Here is a 27,002-nt window from a genome sequence, read left to right on the forward strand (position 1 = left end):
GGCTTCACTGTGTTCTGATTAGGTGCAAGGGGGGGGGGGTAGGGCTTCAGCTATAATCCAATTTCTTGGTTTTGGCTTAGAACATTATGTGATCTGTGGTTTCTTTCATCACAGTTAAGCAAATTCCATGAGTACCATGATGTCTGAACTAAGCCGCAGTCTGCTTGTGCTCTGACTTAATGCACTTCAGCATAGCCACATTCTGAAAACGCCATGCAAGTTATGCTTGGGCGAAAGACTTTTTATTTTACAGCGCCACTTTATAATGGGGCCGGTTGGCAGGCAAGTACTCGAGGGGAAAAAAAAGTGCGAACAGGCGTCCAGTAGCTCGCTTGAACTTTGAACGACTTCTCTCTGTCGCCGGTGGTGCCGCCACCGCCTCCTAGGAGGAGCAAACGACACCCAGCGCTGCAACCAGGCGCCCCGGACTGGCCATTACAGGGCTTGCTGGCACGGTCGGACTTAGGCGTCGGCAACCGCCGGTTGTCGCCTGGAAAAAAAAAGGGGGGAGGGGGGGAGATTCCTTCTTTCCCATCCGACCTAGAGACGCAGGGCACGGGAAAAGGAGGAGAGTTTTGTCGGGCCGTCGACTCTAAACGGAGAATATTGGCGGGGGGTGGGAGGTTTGAAAGCGAGACAAGCTTAGGGCTGTGATAAGACCGTAAATGGCTGCGTAAGGAGGAGAGCTGAAGGGAGGCGAATTTGGGGTGGAGCAGAAAACACGGCTGGGGGGGGGGGGCGGGAAAGGCGGTAGGAAAAGGCACCGAGGTACAGGAGTGGCTCGTGAGGGACTCCCGTGCGTTCCGTTGTTTTTCCTCTCCTGTCCTCTCCACGAGCAAAACTTCTGCGGCGTAAAACTGAAACCAGGTGCTCTTGTGCGGTGGTGCAGCAGCTCCTTGGGAGAGGCGAGAAAGAAGCCTGGCGTTTCCTCCCTCTCCAGACCCCTTCCTCTTAGCTCGCGGCTCCGTCGCTTTTCTTTTCCTACCCCAGCCTAGCTTTCTTCCGCCCGCCCCGTTCTGTAAGCGGGAGCGCCGAGGAGGTACGACAGAAACACGTGAAGGCGAGCAGCAAAAAACAAAACAAACGCGGAGTTCCAGCCAGTAGAGGCTTGGCGGCGCGGCTGCCTAGGAACAGGAGAGCGCAAAGCCCAGGAGAAGGTGGCGGTGTCCCTCCCGAAGGGGGCTCCTTTTCCCCACCCCTTTCCTCCGTTCGTCGGGGAGTCTCTTGTCCCCGACGCTGACAGGTGCTCCTCCGAGCCCGCCGCGAGCTCTCTAGCCCCCTTCGCTTCTCCCCCTCCTCCGGTTTCGCGAGGATTGCGGCGCCCTTGGGAAGCTGATTATGCTTTGAACCTTAGGAGAGGAGGAGGGAGAAAACCCTGGAGACAGAGGAAAGAAAGACGGTAGCCGAGGAAAAAGTTTTGGATGGGATTATGTGGAAACTACCCTGCTCTTCTCTGCCGCCCGAGCAGGATCAGTGCTGCTGCTCTCTCCCCAGCGGTGCAGTCTTCGCAGGCTGGTGGAGGTGGTGAGGACGACGACGCGGGAAATACTTGAGCTGTCGGCAAGGACTTGGCGCGTGTGTTGTGCGTTAGAGAGCTTCCACCCCAGCCTACCAAATGCTCCTCTTCGGGATCTCGCTGACACTTGCCCTGGTCAGCCAAAGACCGGGAGTCCACGCCGAATCAAATCTGAGCAGCAAGTTCCAGTTCTCCAGCGCCAAAGAGCAAAACGGTAAGGAGCCTTCTGCGTGGGGTTGTGTGTTTTGTCCTGTCTCGAAAGTACACAAAAGAGTCGGAGCAATCCGTGCTGGGGAAGGAGGAGTCGCTGAGACAGGGAGGATTTTCCTTCTTTTCTGCTTTTGCAGAGCCTCAGGGGCTGGGCTGTTGGTGGAGCTCCTGGGTGATTTTTAAAAGTGCGGCTGGGATTCCACTCGGCGAAATCCCATCCTGTGTCATTCCCGGGCGGGCAGTACTGTAAAGATCTCAGTTGAAACGCGCAACCTGGGAGGGATAATATCGCTCCTTCACCAGAGTGAGCCTTAAAAGATTGAAGCTAAAATGAATGAGACTTGGCAGGTCCGGCTTCACGGTGTGTTTTGTCACTCCAGGAAACTTGTCAGCCTCGTTAACTGAAACAGGAGAGGTAAAAGGGCACCAATTAAGAAGCCAGGAATAGGAAATAGATTCTCTCTCACTCCCCCCCGTTCCCCCTCCCCCCGTTTTCTGAATTTTTGCATGAGGGGGGTTATGATGTGTCTGATCTAATCACCCATTTTGTCGCCTCCGCAAGTTTGGCTCTGTGTCGTGTAGGTTAATGGAGGATGAGTCCTGTTTTCTACATGCTGGAAACAAGCTGATATGCACAGGAACTGTGAATCACTTCAAAAACAGAAGGTTTCAAGTGTACCTGAAATGTTTAGAAAACTCTCAAATTAGGCTCCCCTGGGTTGGGGCTGGGCAGTCTTGGAGAAAGACTCCTTTCATGCAGAGGGCAGTTTCTGGGTGTGTAATTTGCTTAGCCTCCGAATGCCATATGATTTACATTACTTAGATTTTTAAGACTTTTCTCTTTGATCTTCTATTACAAAGTCATTTAAAGGAACACTTTGCAAACAGAAATGTTATATGCCACATGAAACCACACCATGAATAGAGGCTGCCTAAATTTAGGCTGCTAAACACCCTGTTTTCCAGTGGTGGATGCTAATGTAAGGGGAAAAATGTTTTAGTAGTTTCCTTTTGAGCCAGAGAGACGTGATTTCATCTCTACACAAACTAGCCAAACAGGCATAAATAAGAGGCAAAAATAAATAAATATTAAAATTGCAGTAGGAAAAAATGAACAGGGTACTGAATAAAGATCTGCTTTGAACACATTAGCACATTAGAGCCCTGTATTTTCTGAAAAAATACATCTTAATATATACTGTAGGCTGCTCCCCTTGATGGTAGTTTCTGCAACTGAATGCAGCAAGAGAGTTTCATATTATTAGCACATGGCACCTGCAGACATCTAGACACTGTTGGTCAAAAACCAGTTCAGCCCCTAGTAAGGGTGTTGCAGAAGGTCAGGGAAACTGATCCAAAGAATCAGGCATTCACATCTGTATCAATTGGAAATTGACCACAGTAACATTTGTCCTGGACCAGAGGAAGGCACCTATCTTCTGCACCTCATTCATCTGTGTATTTGGGGGGAAGGAAGGTTGTTTGTTTTTGGGGAATGAAGATTTCAGAGTTCCATCAGATGTCTGTTATAAACAAATACTGGAATACATGCCTGAAACTGTAATCCTACTAATTATTCTAGCTGACAGGCTTCCTTTTAAACATTTTTTGTGGAAATGAACTTAGTACCTGGTGCATTCTTGGATTGCACTGTCATTGTCACCCATGTTTTACCCTGGCTTTCACATTTTAGACAAAACAGGGGGCTATTGTTGGTTTAATTTGTAATCTGTAATTCCCTAAGGAATTTACAGAAACTTTCTGAAGGTATATACTTATGCGGTTGTGTCACACACAAATGTCTTCAAAAGAATGCAGAAATAGTCTTCTTGATACACTGTTTTAAAGAACTATTGTGGCCTAAATGCATTGGCAAATATATTAGGGTAGATTTATACAATCACTAAGTCAAAATGGCCACATAATGAGAAGACAGGACACCCTGGAGAAGATGCTGATGCTAGGGAGAGTGGAAGGCAAAAGGAAGAGGGGCCGACCAAGGGCAAGGTGGATGGATGATATTCTAGAGGTGACGGACTCATCCCTGGGGGAGCTGGGGGTGTTGACGACTGTCAGGAAGCTCTGGCGTGGGCTGGTCCATGAAGTCACGAAGAGTCGGAAGCGACTAAACGAATAAACAACAAAAGTCAAAATGTAGTTTTGTTCTTCATAAAACAGCCATTGTGGTTTGTAAATCATGAATAATGGTTTAGTGTGTTGTGTGAACCAGCAGCCAATTGTATGAGTTAGTACAATATACTAATCCAGAGTTAATTTAGCTATAATTTACTAAATCTGATTGCACAGCACATTATAGTATAAATTAACCTCACTGATTTGCTTTAGACTAAGCCACAAATCAGACAACCACTTTTTAATCTACCCAGTTTTAACAAACTGCCAGTCATTAGAATGGTATTACTCTTGGTGGTGATTTTCAGTTGATATGGATTTAATTTTGTTCATGTTCAAATTCTGTTTGTATAAATAAATCGGGGAATGGAATGCAAATGTACCAAAGCTTTTGCAGTATTTTCTTAAATTTTAAGGTAAAGAATGAAAAACAGCAGCAATCCCATTGTCTAATTATACTGTTTGTTAATCAGTTTATGTATCTGCATTGCATATTACTTTTATTACGGTTCTTTTCTTCTTCACCAGGGATGTGCAGTGCTACAGATCCAAGTAGAAAACGTCCTTTGTAGAGGTGTGGACACAGTGTAACTGTTGGCACCTTCTTGAAGAAACTGCATCTTTTCCTGGGCTCACATGGTAGCTATGGAATCTCAGAAAAATATGTATAGGATAAGGAGGTGCTGAGAGTGCCCATGCCCACTCTGAAGTATCTTGCTGGAATTTGCTGGTGCTTCCTTAAGCCCAAATATGTGTTTCCCTGGGAGCATGGGGCTACTGTGTGTCAGGTGTGGCATACATGCCCACATCCCTTCAAAGCCCTTTTTATGCTTTGGATCTGAAGTGCTGCACATCCCTATTTGTCACAGAGGCACAGATTCTAATGTAAAAGTTGAAGGAAAATCATGAAAATCATTCATCCTGGCTGAGCTAGTTTTAACCTGCTATAATTAGAATGATGTTTTCAGTCTGCTGCATACAGTATTAACCATTTTTGTGTGTGAATAAGGAACAGGGTAAACAGCATGAAATTGCCAGTAAAAAGGTGCTCTGCGGGGAGCACATTTGTGTATATAGGCATCATAGTAATGTAAGGCTTGCTTATTTATTTATTTATCTGGGGCCTTCCAGTCCAATTATTTCCTTGTTTACTTGGAAGTACAATCCACTGAGTTTGTGGCATTCATTCTGGAGAACGTATGCCCAGAATAAAGCTATAGAGTCAGATCTTAACCATAGGACTTAATAGTGGATATCCATGGCACATGGAAAGCTGTCAGATCAAACTACTTCACCCAGGTCTTTGCTGAGGGTAATTGAAGTCCCCTTCTGGGTAATGTGGGTTTGCTTTGGCTGTTGAAGTCAAAGCAAACCCATCTTTTGGATTTGCACCATCTTTTGTTCTTTGTTTTTATCATTGTATTATTTTATTGTTCTGTGGGTTTTTAGCGGTGAAATACCATAGTTGCTGGGAGTGGGATGGCAAAGTCAGGAAGAAACTAATCACAGAAATTGTGATACATTAAAGAAATTATTAACCTAAGTAATCAAATGTTTGTAGAAGAGCAGTATGACACTAGAAGAACAATTCCCAAGAGTTTAAGTAGAAACATATTGGCCGGTTTCTGCTTAACAGGAGAATAGAATATACTTACACTGTGGCTCTGTCACACATCTTCTCAGTCTTTTAATAGCCAATTCAGTGAAGTGGTATATTGTGGCTTGGTTATATTAGGATCTGAGGAAGACTGTTTATGACCAAAGACAGTCCAATGGTGTCTGAATAGTGTGTGCCTGTGTGGGGAAGGGTCACTTCCTTTTCATATTAGAATTCAACTTTTGGCAGTAAATATAGATTTATTTGTCTTATGCAGCCAAATTGCCTTAACTTTTCAGGTATGTTTTGTTAAAGTGATTCTTAAAATAATGGCAGAACTTTGATTTCTGTGAGCAAGGAAGATGGATTTTCAGTTGCCTTTTCTAATAGCATTAATTTATTCTGACTTATATAAAGTGTTTTGTTTATTTACAGTTATGATTGTAACTTCTATTCTTAGGATTGTTTTCATTTTGAGAATTTTAAAAGCCTATATTATATTCATGACACTGAGTCAAAGGTTTTCTGGCAATTTTTTTTTAGCTCAAAGACCTTGGTTGTAAGTTTAGGATTGCATAAGAAAAGAAGCTAAGCAGGGCATATTTTAACTTAGCACATGTATATGTCTGATTATTGCAATTCATTAAAGTTGGTTTAAAGTTTACTGTGCTATGTTAGTCTGGTCAATAAGTTGTGGTTAAATAATGGTAGTTGGTGTGAAGTAGAAGCCTTCATTCTAATATGGCAGCAAACAATCTCCTTGTTCGTATCAGTTGAGTTTTCTGCCCTCATTCTGGTGATTTTGGTATTTATATCCAGTTGCGCTTATACCCAACTGCAGCAGGGAAAGTGATTCTGGCAATATTAAGCAAAAATATATTACTTCCATTTTTAGTAGTCTGCTTCTGTCCAAAGATTACTGAAAAGAATCCTAAAAACCCCAAATCAAAAAAATAAAATAAATCAAAAGGCCTCTGGTTGGGAAATTGCGAAGGTATGTTGAAGGAATTCAGTTTAAGTGTATTAATTAATGAATATATCTAGACAGAAATGGCTGTGCTTGTGTCTTTATACTTGAATAAGATATATTACTAGAACAGTCCATGAATATAAATAAAGAAAAAATGTTATTATGCTCCACTTAATGACAACTTTTACACCTCCAGGGGGAGCATGAGATTGGTTGGGGAATGGTAGCTGATTCTTGCATAGAAAACATTAGTGTTGGAGGTCTGAATTTAATTTCAGACCAGAGAAAGATGTCTATACAAGCATTTCTTAAGTATCATATCAATGCATATTTCAGGAAATGTAATGCAGCAAAAATGTAAGGAATGTGACTGTTGAAAGTTGAATGTCAACTGAGAACATTTTTAAGCACTGTAAATGTATATCTTGCCAGCAAATTCAGTGACTCATAGTGGGTGGCAAATTTTTCTGTGTTCATAAAGATAAGTAAATTGTACTTTGAATTATGTCATGTATAGAAAAGGGGTTGATGATACACATCTAGGTTTCTTAATTCTGTGTGTTCTCTCCAGTATTTCTTGTTGCTACATCTATATGATTTCTGCAGGCCAACTACTTTCAGTGGCTGAAATTGAGTTCTGTACTTAGTACTGCAATGAAAAATGTTAAAATTTTTACTAAAATGATATCAGATTTATTACTGTATCAGATTTATTACTGTAACTAAGTATTGGTCACATGAGAAAAAGTAGAATTCATGTCTCTATGAGTTAACTGAGAAATACCTGTTTGGATTTCTAAACAGGTAGTCCTCAGTTAACAACCACTTGTTCAGTGACTGTTCAAAGTTGTGACAATGCTGAACAAATGGCACTTACGACTGGTCCTCGAAGTTTCAGCCATCACAACATCCCCGTGATCACATGATTGCGATCTGGAGACTTGGCAGCTGGCTCACACAATGGTTGCAGCATCCTGTGGTCACTTGATCGCCAATTGCAACCTTCCCTGCTGGCTCCCCACAAACAAAGTCAATGGGGAAGCTGGCAGGGAAAGTTGCAAGTTGCTTCTGCCACTTTTTCTCCCAAGGAGCCCTGCTAAAGAGTATGAAATCCCAGGCAGGAAGTTGCAAGTTGCTGTCACGTGAGATCCACACTTAACAACCCACATTTTCGCTTAATGATGGCAACAGGGACTGCCAGGATTGCTGTCGCTAAACAATGTGGCATTGCACTTTATGACTGTATCACTTAGTGATGGAAATTCCAGTCTCAGTTGCCTATTATACAGGTATACTGACCTCTTGTTCAATGACTGTTCAAAGTTACAATGGTGCTGAAAAAGGAGATTTACAACCGGTCTTTGAAATTGCACCCATCACTGCATCCCTGTGTCACATGATCATGATTCAGGCACTTGGCAACCGGTGGGCATTTACGACGGTAGCAGCATCCTGCGGTCACATGATCCCCATTTGTGACCTTCACAGCTGGCTTCTGACAAACAAAGTCAGTGGGGAAACTGGCAGGAAGTCACAAGTCACAATTATGTGACATCATGCTTAATGACTGCGGGTGATTCGCTGTCAGCCCTCCCAAGTAAACCATACAGGAAACATAGCCAGATGACCTACTTTTACTTTATTGTTAGGCTACATTAACAGAATCTTGCAAGTCTGAAAGTACAAATCTCCTGCCGTCTCTATTTACCGCCTTACAAGTTAGGGTGGGTCCTTTCTAAGTTTCTTTCTCTGCCTGTCACTTGTGGACTCCCCTCTCTTTTATCAAATTGTTCCCTAGGCAGCATCTCTTCCCCCCATCTTCCAAGGTTCTCACATCCATTACATTTGCTTAACGACCACAGCAGAATTGATAGCCTAAGTTGGCGCAGTCACATGACATTTCACTTTACAATTGCATTGCTTAACGATGGCGTTGCTGGTCCCAATTGTGGTCGGTAAGTGAGGACTGCCTCTATTTCATGTATAAGGATGCACTCCAATTAAGGATAAAGTATTATCAGGTAAAAGATATACTAGACTTTACTCTGCTTCCTAAAGAAAAATGGAACATAGGTATTTGCCACAGCAGTGTTCTAGTTAGTTCAAATGTGTTAACTGTCAGTGGTTCTCCAGGGTTGTTGGCAGAAGACATTCTCATCCCTTACTTGGAGACATCGAAAATTGAACATGGGATTTTTATATGAACAAGATGTGCTTTGCTGTTAAGCTATTATTCTTCTACTGTTCAGAAGAAGAATGAGTCACAGTTGATGTTTTGTTGTATGAATGCCATTCTGTTAAAGTGCACGTTCAACAGTCATTGCTTCTCTATAGATTTTTACAAAACAAATACATAAGAAACACTGCTCATATTGTAAGCAATGGTGGCTATTCTGCCCACAACAGTGTTTTATTTACCCATGCAGCTGAAAGGTTTTGAAAAGGATAAATTAAAGGAAGCTAATGAAGAACGATCATGCTGACATGCTAATATGAAAAGTATTAGTCAGTATGTGTACAGGTATTATACACACATAAATACAGAATGTGACGGGTAGCAGAAGCTGAGGCCCCAAGGCTGTTTACAGATCCCGAAAACCCTCTTTGCAGCTACTAGAGCCCTCCCAAAATTGCCAGTGAATCGTAACTTACAGTGTGATAGTATTAAAAAAAATAATTACAAAATATCATTAATTGCACTTCCTTTTAATTAAATTCAAGTTAATATTAAAGTTTGTTTCTTTCCTGATCAGACCTACTTTCTGGAGTGTGGCTCTGGCATATTGTTCAGTGTGACCCTCAGATGTGACCCTTGGTGTGAAAGTATTGCACTTAACATCAGTTGGCGATCAGAAAGTAACATATGGCTGGATTTGCAACAAACTGAATGGTACTGTAAAAAAAAAAAAAGTGATGAAAAGTTAGATTTTGATGTGATTCCCCCCCCCCATACCTTCCTTTTCCTGATTTCCCAGCAGCGGTTCTTCAGTACATTTGAATTGGTTAGATTTGGTGAGTACTACATAAAAACTGACTTGGCAGGCAGAAGTGAGCCAGGATTATCATCCAATTTGGTTACTGCATGTGATTTTTGAACTGGGATTCCAGTTTACATGCACACACATACACACAAAAACAAGTGTTACGAGCTTGATGACTAAGCACCCACTTCTAAATTCCGTGTTACAAATATTAACAGGCTTCCTGGAATTTGTAATCTGTATACTATGCTGTGCAGTTGTATCATAATTAGTTATTTTAATTTTGTGCAACATTGTGTGAGATATGAAAGCATACAGAAAGACAGTCATAATCATTAACCATGATTAATTGCTAGGATCATGGTCTTTAAACTGATATTTGACTGCTAAACTTGAGTAGAAATCCAGTTAAAGAAAATGAGGTAACATCCTCTGTTTCATTTTTTTCTCCATGCCTTCTCTTCTGTCTGTACTGTTTTCATTTCTGAAAGAAATCTGAAGGAATGTAAACTATATTTAAGGTGTTAAAGGTAAAAGGGTAATTTATGGTTTTATGGCAGCTCAGTTTTTTTTAATCTTCATTCATTTTTAAAGCTATACTCAGCTATTTGGGCTTCAGTTGAAATTGATTTACCAGGACCATTTGCAAGATGATACATAGTATAAAATCAAATGTAAAAGTTGCTTTTTTATAGTTTAGCCAAGGAAGGTAACACCTCATTTTTTGGTGTAGAATGGGACAACTCTGATGTGATTCACTGATTTCTTAGATCAGTACTAATCTAATCGAAGGTAAAAGATTGGAGTGTATAAAGTTAGTGTATTGTCTCCTAAATTGGTGTAGATTGCATTCTCAGAGGCTGGAGTCTAGAGAAATCTGGGACGTGTGCCTGGCTGGGGGCAGGGTACCAACTTTTTCCTTCTTGGCAGCCTATTGAGACTAATGGAATGCTGCTCTGGGGGGCTCCCTGACCTTTGGGTAGCTTTAATTGGGGCCAATGAATTCCATTAAAGGGAGAAGCTAAAAAGCTTCCTTATCCACATGCTTCTTTGAAACTTTGCCACACTATTTCAACAGAAAGTAGCATTCATTATACTCTTTATGACACATACTTTGCATGACAATGAGGCACACCAAATATTGCTGTGAGGTTGTAAGGTATTTTCAGTTTGTAAATATTGTTCCAGAAATTTCACCAGTGGTGATGAATTTGCACGAGGCCATTTCCATCAGGAAAAAAGGTAGTTCAATTTGTTTGTGGTTAAGGACCTCATTCAGATGCTCTAAAACATAACAAAGGAAATGGATGGAATAACATCTTTATAGAAAATTATAAAAGTTGCAGGATTATATAAAAAAAAATTGGATCATTTATTAAATCCAAGCTCAAAAGTGTAGTTGAGATATAAACTAAGTATAAGCTCATCTCGATTATATATTATTTATATAATAAAATATAGAATAATTTTCTTCTGGTTAATTTGTTTAAGTAAAAAAGATAAATTTATCACTATGAAATTATAAAATTTAAAAGTGTGATAAAATTTGGTATTGTGACATTAAAATATTAACCTACCTCTCTGAATTACTTGATCTGTTAGTTTCCTTGATTGAATATTGCTTACGCATAGTTTTTAACTACCACTGAGTTTCTGAATTTGGGCTGGAAGTACTCTGGGGAGATAGAGTAAGTTAAATGACAGTTTCATCTTTAATTTGTAATATTAATATTAAAATATACTAGCTACTACCTATCTGAGTAATTCACTACCCTCATGGTTTTCTGTGGTGGAACTAAATGCGGCATACTTGGAACCTCCTCCTTTCTAGTTGTATAAAGTTTAGAAGTTTTTGTTTACAATTTTTTAACCTTCCACAGATTATTTCATCTTATTACAAAGTAGGGAGGTTAAACTTGGCTTGCACAGGTTGCCAGCTTGCTTCCGGTGTTTTTCAAGATGCTGGTTATGACTTTAAAACTCTATATGGACTAGGGTGCTGTTATCCGAGGAGCCGTATATCTCCCATGGTGTCTGTCTGGCCTATTTGAGCTGACAGCATTGGCCTGCTCTGGGATCCTTTGATAAAGCAGTGTCACCTATCAGGATGAAGGAAGCAGGTTTCTCTGTTGTGGTGCCTGCTCTCTAGAATGAGGTTCTGGATTGCTCCCAGCTTGCTGGAGTTCCAGAGAGCCATAAAGACCTGACTGCTCTCCCAGGCCTTGGGCTAGGGTGGTTGGAGCCCCTTGCTGGATGTCAGAGGTGGGTGGGATATGTTTTGGGTTGTCTGTCAGGTTTACCATGTTGTTCTTGTTTGTTTGTTTTTGTTATATCTTTGTCCTTATTAGCTTGCTTATTACATTTTGGGTATTGTGAACCACTCAGAATTGCCTTGGAGTTGAGTGGATACACACACACACACACACACACTGTTGTACTGACCATCTGGTGCCAATACAACAGATAGAACCTGCCTAAGGTGACAGGTTGATTGATCTTGGCATTTAATACTAGAGTCTCTTATATAAGTAATTTTGTGTGGTCTTCGACACTGGATTGCATTTCAGATTGGTTTAAAACTTGATAGCTACTGTGACAATTATGGGGTTGCCCCACCAAGTCATTGGTCTGATGCTTTTAGCTGGTTATAATTTGGATTTGATTTTCTCTACAGTACTGTGCAGGAGAATTGTGGTCCAGAGACACTTAGAAATCTAGTGAGATTCTCCAAGATAATTACGTTTTTGTGAATGCAAGTAAAACCCTTTTCTTTGCAGTTTATTAATATGGTAAGTACAGTATATTACTGATTTCAGATTATAAAAATGAACGGCCCATATCTCTTTAAAGGAGTCATACAGTACATGAGATAATTTCCAGACAAAATATTGTTTGACCCAGAAGATATGCATAATTACATGTTAGTGGCTTATAACCCCTTCCTGAGCAAGGTGCTTGTGATTGTGGAGTAGATGCTGAAACCTTCCTTTCCATTAGGGGAATTGAATACTGTCATAATCACCTTATGGAATGATCTTTGCTGGATGAGGGGCAGAGTGTGCCTATGCAACCCTACTGCTTCTTCCGGACTTCTCAGTAGCTTTCAGTTCCATCAAACAGGCCATTCTTATAAAGAAGATACATGAGTTGGTTTGAATGGTACAGGTTTGTGGCAGTTGGTTTAAAAATGGAAGAGGAGTTTATACTCAACTGCATTGCAAATTGAGCCTTTGGGGTTCTACAAGGTTGCTTTTTTTCTCATATTACTTATATGACATTTCTCAATGAAGGCATTTGGAAATCTAGATTACAATGCCAGGGGTGTGCTGATAACACAAAGTTGCATTTCTGTTTTTCATCAAGTGAAAGAAATGGAAGAGCTTAATCAGTACTTTGCGGATAAACTAAAGCTCAGTATAGGGACAACAGAGGTACTGTTAGTAGGTGTTAATTTAGCATTTTCTAGAAGTGTTTGCAGTGCCTTAAAGGAATCAGTTCATAGCTTGGGCTGCTGGTAAATACGTCTCTGTCAACAGAAGTGTGAGTTTCTCTGTATCCTAGAAGTTCCCTTCCTTAGTTTAATGTGCTGCACCACTCACCCCCTTACCTAGGCAGTAATGCCAAGGTTAAGAAACACATGTCACTATAAATTCTCATGTAGATTACCACAATGCATCGTAAAAATAGCTGTGCTTGGAAGATGGGCTGGATTCAGAAACTTCAGTTAGTTCAAAATAGGGTATGTAGAGCACAAGGTAGTCCTTGTTTAGTGACCACAATTGGGACTGGCAACTTGATAGTTAAGTGAAATGGTCGCTAAGTAAAACTGCAACTGTGCTTACGATCTTACTTCAGCTTTCCTTTACTTTACAGACTTGCAAAGGTTGTAAATGCAAGGATAGGTTGCAAAGTTACTTTTTCATCCCCATAGTAACTTAGTGGCTCCCCAGCTATAGGGAATATTGTCAGCAGAGAGTTCTATTTCGCACCTATTCTGCTATCCTTTTGCAACCAGGCAAGGTATTTAATTTCATGAAGTTCTGCTTAGAGTATTACAAGCAATTTTATTTCTGTTATTTTTAGTCTGTACTGCTTTTAATTGTTATTTTAATGTATCATCCAAAAGTTCCTCCTGTTGGTTAACCAACAAATTTTAGCAATATTATAAAATAAACAGCATTTTATGACATGTGAGCTTGTCCATACCTCTACTTACCCTTTGCCCTGTTAATCCCTTCATTATTGGGTAATAATGTATCTTTACATTATTATTTTATTATATTAAAACTGCAGGGAATAGTCCAGGCAGTTGCCAGGAGTTAAAAACTGACTCAAAGGCACACAAAAAAAGTATCTTTATTTGTGTCTTTCATTAATCATGTAGTATGATTGCCTTACTCTTTGAAACATTATACAATGAAAGTCCATATTTTCGTATATTAGTGAACTAGTTAGGCTGAAGCAATTTGTTTACCTAATGAAGTCTGGCTCAGAGATTAAAAATGTCTAAAACCATGTCCTACTGACATCATCAAGGGTAAACAAGGATATTAGTTGATGGAAAAGTAAACTGACTAAAGGCCTCTATGAGAAGCCTTAAAGGATAAGTTTTAAAAAAAGAAGTGGAGATTTGTAACCGAAAGTGGTTCTGAAAGTAGCTGGAAGTGAGAAATTGGAAAGTCCTGTAGGTATTAGTGTTTTAGGTCTCTTGCTGTATTTGATCAAATAATATTTTAAAGACATTCAAGAATAAGAAGGACATAGTGAGAAATGTCTACGCTTGGTTCCATGTTTGATGTGTGGTGGGAAGAACAAGGATACGTGGATACGTTTTCTAGCTTATAAAGAGAGAAGTGAGATTTTTATTTCACATACAAATAATTAGTGGCTGATAGTGACATGGAATAAAAAGTGCAATGGAGCATATCCACACATCATTAATGAGTAGTTTCCTTAACAGAATTCTCCATTATCTCAACTAAGAAGACCTCATTCTATTCTCCCAGCAATGGAGAGCAAGCACTCTACTTCTAGAAGATTCTGGCCATTATCTCTTTACTGCTTATCCCTCTTAAGAAAGGACTTCCCAACATTTCTCAATTTCTGCAGATGCCTATCTATAGTTGTTTCTTTTCTTACTACAGCTTGCCCCATTTTTTTTTCTTCACTGAGAAACAGACTCAAGAGATTGTCAGAATCCTGAGATCAGAGAATCTGACATTTTGTATTGCCAAACTATCTTTTGCACAGTATGGTTAGAGGTTATATAGAAAAAACAACAAACAGATTCTGGGTGACTGTTAGGTATGACTGATAATGGTACACATTGCACAATTTCTTCAAAATGTGGTTCAGTGCTTTAGAGATAGCTTAAACACCCTGGGATCAAGTGGAGATTGTTTGATTCAATTTGGTCCCTGAATGAGAAACTGATTTGGGGAATCCTCTCAATTATACATAGTCTGAATGTCTATAGCATTTTAGTTTTATTGTAAAGAGATGAAATTTGTAGGAACATGTATCTCCCGTGTATACTGAATACTTTTAGAAAAGCATCTGAGTTTTTTTATTTTATGATGCAATGAAATATGCAATTTTTGCAATTTGCAAATTTTGCAGAATATGCAATTATTAGAAAAAATAACTACAGAAAAATAGACAAGTTGAGAAGTACTTGTGCAAAGAAAAGGGATAGTGGTAGGAGTAATGCAACTTCCTGATTTCAGTAATGCGACTTCCTGATTTCAATAAAGCTGCTTGTAGGAGGACAGGACAGAAATATAATAGATTAATTCATTGATAAAAAATATGATTGTCATTACATTAATCAATTAACTAAGGTAACTCACAAAGAATTAGGCTTTTCCTCATGGTCACTTTAATGTGCATTTGTCCAGCTCTTGAGTTCACATAAAAATATCTCAACATACATGCACTGTCCTGATGGCCAAGCACTGTTCTGCCTCAGTGATGAGACTAGCAAGTGGTATTTTACGATTTTAATGTAGGACAAGGCATCGGTTGGTGGATTCACCTCATTGCATTTCCCTCCCACTTAGCATCACCTGTTGGTGAAAAATACAGCCGCCAATAGCTGTCGTAATATGTGTGGGGAGGGTTTGGACACTGTGAATAGGTGCTTGGAATGGTGGCTTTAGGTTATTGCTACAAAGAATCTCCATGCTGCTGGGGTTAGTCACTTGGGCTATTTATGAATGCAGGCTTGGCAGTTTCCTGAGAGAACACTGCATATGTTTAAAAGAGTGTAGAAAATCCCTAGAGGATTGCTAAACCCATATCCAAAAAATAGCCTAGCTGAAAGGTTGCATGTATAATAGAGTGGTGTAGTGTTGGCAGTGAGTGTCCATAGCTTACAATACCCAATTTGCCCCATGCAGATTCTTGTCCATTTCACCACAACTCTCATACCCTGAATACTGCAAGTAGTAATACTAGTAAAAACCTCTTGTTGCAGAACCCATGGAGCAATGTACTTATTTGCAACAGGAACAAACAGCTGGCAGAATCTGGATCTTGTTTCCAGTTTAAATGAACCAGAGTGCCAGTCCTTTTTTTCTAAAGACAGGTCTAAGCATTCTTTCAAAAGATAACTAAATATGTATATATAAGGAACCTGTTTTAATGTCTGATTGGATGTTACCTAAATGCATCTATGGGAGCTGGCGGCTCAAACCAATATGTTATTCCCAAATGTTGCCCAGTGAACAGAAGGAAGGGGCATGCCCACAATTGCCTAAAACAAGAAGTGTTGGGCAGATCCTGGCCCCTGACTGCATCACCCTCAACATTGTCAACTGGATATGGAAAGACTTGTGTTGGGAGAAGAGGAAAAACATAAGGTTAAACTGGAAAATCTAAAGACAAATTTAAACTAGTTCTTTGATGGGCTGAGGATGAAAAAAATATGATATCATAGATCCTCCCCAAAAAGTTAGAGGCTATATAAATTTAAATAAATAAATAAATGGCATCTTTTTGCTGTTAGTGGAACATGACATGAGCCCATTGGCATACAGTTGTAACTGAAATTATTCAACCCTTATTCAAATGAGGTTGATTGTCAAAATGTACAGACTTTCAGTTGTTTGCAATGAACAAATCAAATAAAAGCAATTGAAATAGCTCAACACAATGAATGCTTCAAGTGGTGTCCCAAAAGTCAACTGAGAATGCAACATATAATGACTTTTCCAGTCGCAAAATTATTCAACCCCCTGAATAGAATCTGTCACAACAGCACACATAGAGTATGCAAAACAGGTGTTGTCTCAAGCACACCTGATGCAACTAATCAAGGGCTTCATTAGTTGCACCAGGTGTGCTTGATCTGGAACACATGAAATACCTGGACTGGCTAGGGGATGGTTGAGTGTCACGTTTGACTGCATGTTAGAAATACAGTCTGGCTACGTCAAAAGAATGGTCCAAAAAGGTAAGAGAAGAGATTATCACCCTTCACAAACAAGGAACAGGATACAAAAAGATAGCGAAGGCACTGAATGTTCCTAGAGACACCGTTGGAAGCATAGTTCGCAAGTGCAAAGCTCAAGGAACAGTGGTTACACTGCCTGGATGGGGCAGAAAAAGGAAGCAGTGGCTGCAACCAGATTTCTGAGAGGGCATGTGGAGAGAAACCCTTGAGTGACTGCAAAAGACCTGCAGCAAGACTTGGTGGCAACAGGCACTGAGGTTTCAGTGAGCACAGTAAGGCATGCACTAAACAGAGAAGGTTTCCATGCCAGAACTCCAAGATGTATACCACTACTGACCCAAAAGAAAAGTCTGCTCCAGTATCCTCAAAATCATATAAATAAGCCACAGAAGTTTTGGGATTCTGTTCTGTGGAGCAATGAAACAAAACTGGAACTTTTTGGCCCAATGGATCAGCGGTATGTCTGAAAGAATGAAGCATAAGCTGAAAGGAACACTCTGCCTACAGTTAAGCATGGTGGTGGCTTGGTGATGCTCTTGGGCTGCTTTGTATCCTCTGGCACTGGAAACCTGCAGTGTGTGGATGGCAAGATGGATTCATTGAAGTATCAGGAAATCCTAGGAGAAAATGCCATGCCGTCTATAAGGAAGCTGAAGCTTGGGCATCATTGGACCTTCCAACAGGACAATGATCCCAAGCATACCTCAAATTCCACTAAGGCTTGGATGCAGAAGAAGTCCTGGAAGATTCTACAGTGGCCATCACAGTCACCTGACTTGAACTCCATAGAAAATCTCTGGTGGGATTTGAAGAAGGCGGTTGCAGCACGCAAACCCAAGAATATTGCTGAACTGGAGGCCATTGCTTATGAGGAATGGGCTAAGATTCCTCAGGAACACTACCAGAAGCTGGTGTCTGGCTATGCATTTCATTTGCAGCAGGTCATAACAGCAAAAGGGTGCTCTACTAAGTACTGAAGATGCTTGCCATGAAGGGGTTGAATAATTCTGAGACTGGAGAAGTCATTATAAGTTGCATTTTCAGTTGACTTTGGGGACACCACTTGAAGCATTTGTTGTGTTGAGCTATTTCAATTGCTTTTGTTTGATTTGTTCATTGCAAACAGCTGAAAGTCTGTACATTTTGACAATCAACCTGAATTGCAATGGGGGTTGAATAATTTTGATTACAACTGTACAACTGTTAAGGATGAGATATTGGAAGCCAATGAAGTGGAATGAATGGTAGAACTAATTTACTTCCATCTGAGATCTTTTCTCCCCAAACCTCCCAAAGCATTTGAAGTCAGTCATAAAATTGTCATTCCTGCCAACCACAGAACATTGAGAATAGTCAGGGAACACAATGAACCAATTAATGCTCTGTCCAGCCAATCATCAGAGCGCAACAGTTATTCAGTCAGTGAGTTGGCTCTTGGCAGACCTGGAGTAATAAACATGGCTTTGCCCTATTCAATGCAAAAGATGCTGTGAAATCTACTAGAGCTCCAAGCGGCAGAAGAAGAGATGAGAAAAGGTTTTTGCAAATGGTAAAACAAGTCTGTGGAGTTTTTTGTCTCAGTTTGCAGCTTGTTATGCACCAGGATGATTTGGATTGTATCTCCCATCATCCTTGTTCATTGTACATGCTGGTTAGGTTGATGGGCTGATAAAAACATCTGGAAGGTATCAGGTTGCTTTCTCTGCTATAAAATACTGAAAATGTAAAGTTTCATGCCTGGCTGAGACTCTTAAGATATTTCTGAAATTGGCTAACATCATTTCAGTTTGCTAACTGTCTAATTCTTGAAAAATGTTTCTGTGGTTGGAGAAAGGGGGTAGAGTTTATGTGCATGTGTGAAATTAAGGGGAAAAAAGTGACGGCAACCATATTCAGAATAAATTTAATTCATTTTTGACACTTTCTTTCTGATAACACTTCTCTAATTTAAAAATGATTTTGGCTGCAGGCATGACAGATTGGGTTTGAATTTCCCAAATTTCCTAATTAATATGGAGATTGCAATTAAATTTCCAACCCTCTGTTATGAAGGCTGTTTTGAGGACACCTGAAGTCTCCTATTCCAGGAATTTCAGAGTTTAATGAAGAAGTCTGTAAAGCTTATTTCTCAGTTCAATGCAGGCCTTGACTGTACAGTAGACTCTCAGTTAACCGACCCATGGGAATTGGTAAAGTAAAGGTAAAGGTTTCCCTTGACGTAAAGTCCAGTTGTGTCATGGGAATTGGTAGATGCTGGATAAATGTAGTTTCTGGTTGCTTGAGAGTTACTGTTAAACCCTAATACCCACTAGATGGCAGCAGAGAGATACAGATTTTTGTGCTGGTTGCTTGAGAGTGCCGGTTGCCTGAGTTCCAGATAACAGAGAGTCTACTGTATTTTGAAATCTGAATTATATAGTGAGAAACTGCTGAGAAACAGCACTTAGTACTTAGCATATTTTTATGCCTACTGCTTAGTGAGTCATAAAGAATGAAATATTGCACTGATCAGATTGAATGAGAGTTTTCAGTTGCTATTTTTTCTCCTTTTCTCATACTTTTTGGTGAGTTGAGGAATAGGTGGTGGAAGAACCTGGAGAAGAGTACTGATTGTTGTAAGATTGGTTGGAGTCCTGATAGATTTTAAGTATTTTCAAACAAAGGGAGTTCATTTACATTTTACTTTTTTCCACACTTATTCTCTCAGCAGCAATATATGAAAATGTTTTGAAGAGTTTATTGTGGTGCACAAGTTAAGTTTCTTCCTTCCAAACATTTTAAACCCATTTTTTAAATTGCTGAAAAACTTAAAAATCTAGTTGGTTCTGTAACAACATCTTCTGGGGAACTGCTCATATATTATGATTTATACCAGTTAATATATTTTAATTATTTATTTACTTGTTCAATTGCTATCTTGCCTTTCCTTCAAGAGCTCAAGGTTGGGAATTACTTGGAAATCATTCTTTCATTCCATTTTATTGTCCATGGATGAACTTTTCTTAGGGATCACGACAAGCCTTTCTGTGCCACTATCATGCTGGTATGACTTGGGAGTTTCTAACTATTTGATATAATATTTAGATAATCTAATCTTTTTATAAGTGATTTTGTGAAATTTTAACTTGAAAGACATTAGAATATAGCTGTATCTAATCAGTAAGAACAATCCCAGTTTTCTTATTTGGGAATTTCAGTTTGCAAATGTTGTCTTTTTTTTCATTTTGAGGCTCACTGGTGGCTATAAAGGTCTTTACTTCTGGAATATCTTCAAGGAAGCCTGAATCAGAGAGGGCACTCTCGCTAGTGTGGCTCACTTTTCTGTTGCCTTTTCTGTTTTCTTAGGTAAAGGTAAAGGTTTCCCTTGACATTAAGTCCAGTCATGTCCGACTCTAGGGGGCGGTGCTCATCTCCGTTTCAAAGCCAAAGAGCTGGCGTTTGTTTGTAGACACTTCCGTGGTCATGTGGCTGGCATGACTAAATGGAATGCCGTTACCTACCTGCCAAAGCGGTACCTATTAATCTACTCACATTTGCATGTTTTCGAACTGCTAGGTTGGCAGGAGCTGGGACTAGCAATGGGAGCTCACCCCGTCACGCGGATTTGAACCGCCGACCTTCTGATCGGCAAGCTCAGCAGCTCAGCAGTTTAACCCACAGCTCCACCGCATCCCTTCTGTTTTCTTAGGATTTCTTTTATTATCTGATCTGTATGTTTAAGATCAATTAGATAATCTCTGTTGTCATTTATTTTAATTCCTGAATTTTAGCTGTGATAGTGCTTTTTGAATTCATTATATTTCTAGTTTTATAATGTGAGAGTGTCTTATTATGACATCTATCTATCTATCTATCTATCTATCTATCTATCTAGGTTCCTAATAATTTCAAGGCTGACTGTATTAGGGTAATGTGGTAGTGGTATTGATTGCTGTTGGGACTAGAATGGACTAAGACAGTTGATGTTGTTTTGTTTTAAGTTGGGGTTCATCCAGACTGCTGCTTTTAATATGCTTTCTCGCAATAGGTGATGTGAACAAAAACGTGTCAACGTAATTTGTTCTGTTATGACAGCTGAGCACTAATTGGCCTCAGTATCAAGGCTAGTGAGTTGTGTTGCCCTTACAGCTTTAATATGACAAATTGTTCGTTTCCTGCTGGCCAATCACTCCCTGTAATGTGCGGCTAAGGAAGGAGGGAAGTTTTTACAGATGGATGGACCCATGGACTAAGCCATCTATCAAACCTTGATCTTTTTAGTAAGTGGGTGTTTCATGGTAAAGCAGAACGAGTGCCCCCTCCAGCTTTTTTGGGAAACCCCTGTCAAACCCAAGATCACCAGCACTAGCTGATCCGTGAGTTTGCTGTTTAGTAAAGCAAGTGACCTTTATTGGGTGACCTCACCCAAATGTATAATTTGCTAGGATGGTAGGGGGCTTCCAGTTAAAGCAGAAGAGGAAACTCTGCTTATTTTGGCAACCTCTTACCCCACCCTGTACATTAGGGAGTTGGATCATTTCCTCCCCATTTCTTTTTCTACCTCTTTGAGCCCCAGCAGCAGGAAGGAGTAGTATGTTCGCTGCCTTGAGTATTTATAAAAATAATAAAGGCAGGATAAAAATTAATTAAAGAAATAAATAAATAAAAGAAATGGAGGGAGGGGTAAAAGAAAAGCATTTCCCTCCCTTCTGTTGCTAATCTGAGGATAAATGCTATGTTGAACAGGCAGTTTATGTGGCAGAGCAGCTTTGGCTGAATCAGAAGGAAATTCTCATAACACGCTTTGAAGCACTGTGCCTAGCAATCTTGTCCAACATTGGTAGACATGGGAGGGACTCTCTATTTCAGGCAGTACTGCTAGGAGGCAAAGACTGTTATGAGGACGTGTTCTTAACTAATGGCTAGTGAAGTTCAAACTGCACTTGGAGGGAAGCATGAATGAGCCATCGTTGAAGTTAACAGGAAAGTTAGTAATATATTTATCTCCATTAAAATCAATGGGAGTTAAGTGGAAGCCACTTAATTGAAGATCTACCTATTTATATAACAAACCAGTTTATTATAACATACTTGATATGGGATAACCTTTTGAAAAGTGTCAAGGTGTTCTATTTTGTCTCTTTGAAATAGTGAGGTCGTAGTGCTTCATTGTTGGTCTTGGACCTAATTCAAAATGACATTTTCAATCTTTAAGGTCCTTATAGTATGAAGAAGGTTATTTGAGGGATCATATGCTTCACAGCGAACCTTCCCAGTTAACTCCCACTTCCGGAACAGAGCACCTCTTGGGCTGAAGCGGTTCAACTGGAATACAATTGCTAGAGTTGCTGTCTGCAATGTTGTTCCTATCTAAGAAGCAATAAAGTGTCTTTTTAATATTTGGAAACATTTACTGTCTGTTTAATTTCAGTTTACTAACAGATAGAATGAGCTGTCTTGATAGTCTTCTAACAACAAAGTGTAAAATTAATATTTTAATATGGAAATGCAGATACAGTTTTTATAATTTTGCTGGTTTTGTGGCCTTAAATATTTTAATGGAAACTTTTATAATGTATGGCTTTATATCAACCAATTCAAATTATAACCTTGATTTTGTTTATTGGGGTAGTGAACATTTCAGGAAAGAAGTACATTCACTTTTGAAGAAGAGGGTATGCCTGGAAATTTGTTTGAATGAAACATAATCTTTTTGTGCTATAGCTTCAGGCAATTCTTAACAGCCTCTTGTCATTCAGGACATTTTAATCTGTTCACAGGCTGTGCATATGATACCCTAAGAGGTTTTAACAACAGGAAGTACAGGCCATTTCATTTGCTATAAAAATAATTCTGAAAAGCAGATTGTCACACATTTAGTTCAGGTTCTTAAATGTTAAAATTATAAAACTTTGTGCAACTCCAAGTTTATTTCATCTTCTGTACTAATAATTACCATTTTTACAGTGCCTAGTGAAAGTTAAAAAAATAAGTTGCAGAAATATAATTTTGTAATTTTACTTAATGAAGTAAGTTATTATCACACACAGACAATAGTGGGTTACTTTAAAGTGAAATAAATATGCATTGGCTGAATTTTAGAATTATGATACTATTTGAAATTATCTTTCCTTTCAGAATAGAACCTACTTCTGTTTGTTTATTTATTCATCTTCTTTTTGTTTGTTTATGTTATTTGTAGAGTTTGCAGTATATGGTTCTTTGCTAGATAGTATTCCAGATATTATAAAGCAGTGCATCTAGTTGAAACTATTAAGCTATTTCAGGCATATAGTTGTGAACTGATTTCTTTCATTCCATTTTATTAGTGCCCATGGGTTAACTTTGCCCTTCATTTTGTACTTGTAATTGAACTACTATAAGAGATTTGTTAAAAATTAACTTTACAACTAGGCAATGACTAGTTGTGTCATCTTTCAGAACAGAGACAAATAAACCTCAATAAAGGGCATTATCCTTTACTGAGGCTTCTTTTGGGGTGTCTCTGTTTTGTGTGCATAGATGAATCTGAATATAATGTAAACAGAATTGAGATGGGTGATTTAAGAACTGCAGCAACACTGCATATTTATCTTCCAAAATTAATTGTAAGAAAATTGAGTAGCGTATATTTGTTAATGGTGATACCTCCTATTACTTAAAAGACTTAGCTAGCAGATCTCTCTTTCCATCCCTGTCGTATGTACAGGGAACCCAGTTATATCAGAACTTTAGTATGTACTATGATGGATCAGGAACTTTGACCTCTACAATACTCACAATATAAATGTTTGAAAATACAGCTATATACCATGCTAATTTATGTAGCCTACTACTTCACAGTTTCTCACTTCCCCAAATCATTGCAGCAGGAGAAAAACAGAAGCTTGCTCAGTTTAGGGCCTGTTCCAGACTCATTCACTCAGGCCTGCAACTAGGGTCTCTGTCACCCGGGGCACAAACATGGATTCTGTGCCCATTTTGGCATCCCTCCCAGCACTCATTTTGGTGCCCCCCCCCAACATGGCTCCCAGGGCACATGTCCCGCTTGCCCTCACCCCCAGTTGTGGCCCTGCATTCACTAAATAAGTAATATTTGAACAATACCTACTGTAAGTTTCATCTCATTAAATAATCTTTTGTATGTTATTTGTGGAAGGCTGTTGTTAGAACTACATGCTATATAGCAACAGTACCAGTTTCCTGCTTATCACTGATAAATCATTCATCTATCTAGTAAGAAAGTTGTATACGTCACTACTTGTGTAAGAAACTGTTAAGTAGTAAAGAAGAAACTGCAGTTGTGATGCATGTCAGCTACAGGAAATGCAGACATCATTGTTAATGCAAAATCTAGTTGCAGGATAGATAGGAAGTTGAAATCAGTGCAGTGCCAAATCAGCCATTACTTTGATTGCTTTGCAAAAGTTGAAAAAAATATCCCAGGATGATGATGTTGTTTTTAAGATTATTTAATTTAGATGAGTTGAATGGAAAAAAATGTTACATATATAACAAAGAATCATTCTGGTGGGCTTGTTCCATTGACAGTCATGATTAGATACAATCCAGTATCTCTTAAAATCTCTTGAAAACAGATCAGGAAAATGTAAGAATAAGGTAAATAAGGTAAATAAGCTATTATAAAAGGTTGCTGGGAGAGAAAACCATAGTGGCTGGAGTTTCATAAAGCTCTATATCAGGAAAAGTGGAATTGATTCATTTTTAACAGTTCTTTTTTAATTCAACCAGAACTTCCTACAGCTAGTAAAATGTAGGCTAATAAAGAAAATAAAAAAGGAAAAGTACAATTGAAGTACATGCCTAACATTTTATTTATGTATTATGTCATTTTAATATTTTATCTATTTACCAAGTGTGCCCTTCATGAACAAGGAAATGGTTCATTAAGAGCATTTTACTATGATTATCTGTTAGAAGCTGTTTAGAGATCCAGCAAAATATGAATTAAAGGCACTTGGGAAGGTTGCTTTTGGAACCAAAGAGTTTCCTCTTCTGAAACTTATTTAGTTGATTTATACACTGCTCTAGCAAGAATGCAAGATGGTTAACAAAACTTCAAAAACATAGACTATAAAAAATTCAAAAGCATAAATTAATTTTAAATGCAAAATCAATTAACAATTTTTCAGTTGATTTTTGCAGTGCTTTTTACTGAACAACTTGCTTTCATGATAGAAGTTCCCAGACTTATATATTTGTCCTTATTTATGTGCAATTTATATGCATTTCTATAATACTTACTTCAGTAGAATGATTTCTATTGGCATTTGTAACACTAATGCAAATATAATTAAAATGTACAGCAGTTTCACTTTGCAGTTGAAAACAAAGTGAAGTGGTTGTGTGAGCACATGCACATGGGGATATCAGGAATGGCTTTTAAAGAAGTCATGCAGATATTACTCATTAGGGAAGAAGTACTTTGTCCATGCTCTCAGGTGTTGCTCTATTGATTTTGCAGTTGGTTTTAGTTCCTTTTATCACTTTTTTTAATCCATTCAATCCTGTCTGATTCTCGGAGAGTGTCTGGACAAATCCCTGAAGTTTTCTTGGCAGGTTTTTCAGAAGTGATTTGCCATTGCCTCCATCCTAGGGCTGAGAGAATGTGACTGGCCTAAGGTCACCCAGCTGGCTTTATGCCTAAAGGGGGACTAGGAGTCATGGTCTTCATTTCTAGCCTGATGCCTTAACCACTACAGCAAACTGGCTCTCACTTATCACTGGTGAATATAGTTTATTTTTTTAAAAATGATATCTTGATAAGAATGAAAATGCAATGTTATATGCCAATGTTCTATTATATGGTAGTATCTACCTAAATTACATTACGAAGCTAGTCCTTTGGTATTTGGCTCATAACTATTTACTAGTTGTACTTAATCATTTATATTGTATATCTTGAAAGTATTATTAAAATAATAAATCACCCACATTTTTTCAGATAAAGCTATACAGTACAAGAATCTGTTGCTAGGAAGAAAGGAATCCTTGCTTGAACCTGTTATAAGTTGCTGGATCTGGGGATAGAAGAGCCCTGTGGAAGCTAAATGTTTAGTCTTCATAATATTTATGATAAAATTTTAATTTGCCTTTAATTCCATTCTAGTTCATTTTGACAGTTTTGAAAATATGGAGGAATTAGTACGATTTCTCTTATTAGTCTGAAGTTAGCGGGCAACTGGGTTCTGAAATCCTGCCTCTGTGAAAGGTGAACAAGTAATCCATCTATTATCTGAACTGCCAAGTGGGGAAGGCCTTTTCTAGTGTCTCTTTCTTGTGTGTCTTTTAGAAAAAGCTGATTTTAGGTTTATGGTATTGTTGCAATTTGATCACAAGATATTTCTTACTTAGTTTTGGTTTTGGCTATATTTAATATGTAAAATAGAAAAGTATTTTGCAAATCCTTTGCATAAAATGGTGCATGACTCTCATCCCCTTAGTGCCTTTAGGCAGCTTACAAATGAATATTTGATGTTTATCATCTTTACTTGCCCCATCTCTGAAACTTTTCAAAACTATTATTAGAAATAGGACTACAGTATGGGACAAACAGGAATTTCTGCAAGAAATAAATATGTATATTCTTGGGCTTGAGGAACTTGATCCATAATACAGTTTGTGTTGGTTAAATAAGTAGTTAATTAGTCATGCATAAAGAAGTTACACAGTTGATTTCTCTGTATTGGTTACTCTCCTTTAAAAACTAATATGAATATGTTTGCTTGCCCAATATTTTGACTTATTTCCTCTCAAATCTTCCCCTTTATGCACAAAAAGCTTGTAATGTAAAAACTAGATACACAAGCTGTAAGGGAAACAACTGTGTGCCTGCAGCAATTAACCTCAAAGCTAAAATACCAAGTCTTTGCTAGATGGTGCACAGCACTGTACGATATCCTTGTGCTAGAAATGGTTCGGTCCAAATTTCTGAGATCTCTGCTTCAAGTTTCTTGCTTTGTTCTAACTTCTCTGGTTAGAGTCTGGAGGCATCTATGTTGAGGTCCATCTGAGGCTCTGCTGGTTAAAGTACTGGCTCAACAAAGCAATGGGAGTAACTTGCTAGTCCAATTTCTATGGATAAACTGGTATGATTCTTGTGGAAGAAACAGTTAACATCTATCTAGTCTATTGTGGGCATT

At 38.9% G+C, this 27,002-nt stretch overlaps 1 protein-coding gene across 1 annotated transcript in view; it reads left to right on the forward strand.

The window, feature by feature from the left end:
- The first annotated feature begins 775 nt into the window (after positions 1-775).
- The window catches only part of PDGFC (platelet derived growth factor C), a 109,649-nt gene continuing 83,422 nt past the window's right edge, over positions 776-27,002 (forward strand). Inside the window, exon 1 of the mRNA XM_063309878.1 lies at positions 776-1,730. Within this exon, the coding sequence (XP_063165948.1) occupies positions 1,616-1,730 (115 nt within the window). The 5' untranslated portion in view covers positions 776-1,615. The remainder of the gene's footprint in view (positions 1,731-27,002) is intronic.

This window comes from Candoia aspera, chromosome 8 (assembly GCF_035149785.1).
Source record: "Candoia aspera isolate rCanAsp1 chromosome 8, rCanAsp1.hap2, whole genome shotgun sequence".
In the NCBI taxonomy this organism is placed as follows: domain Eukaryota; kingdom Metazoa; phylum Chordata; class Lepidosauria; order Squamata; family Boidae; genus Candoia; species Candoia aspera.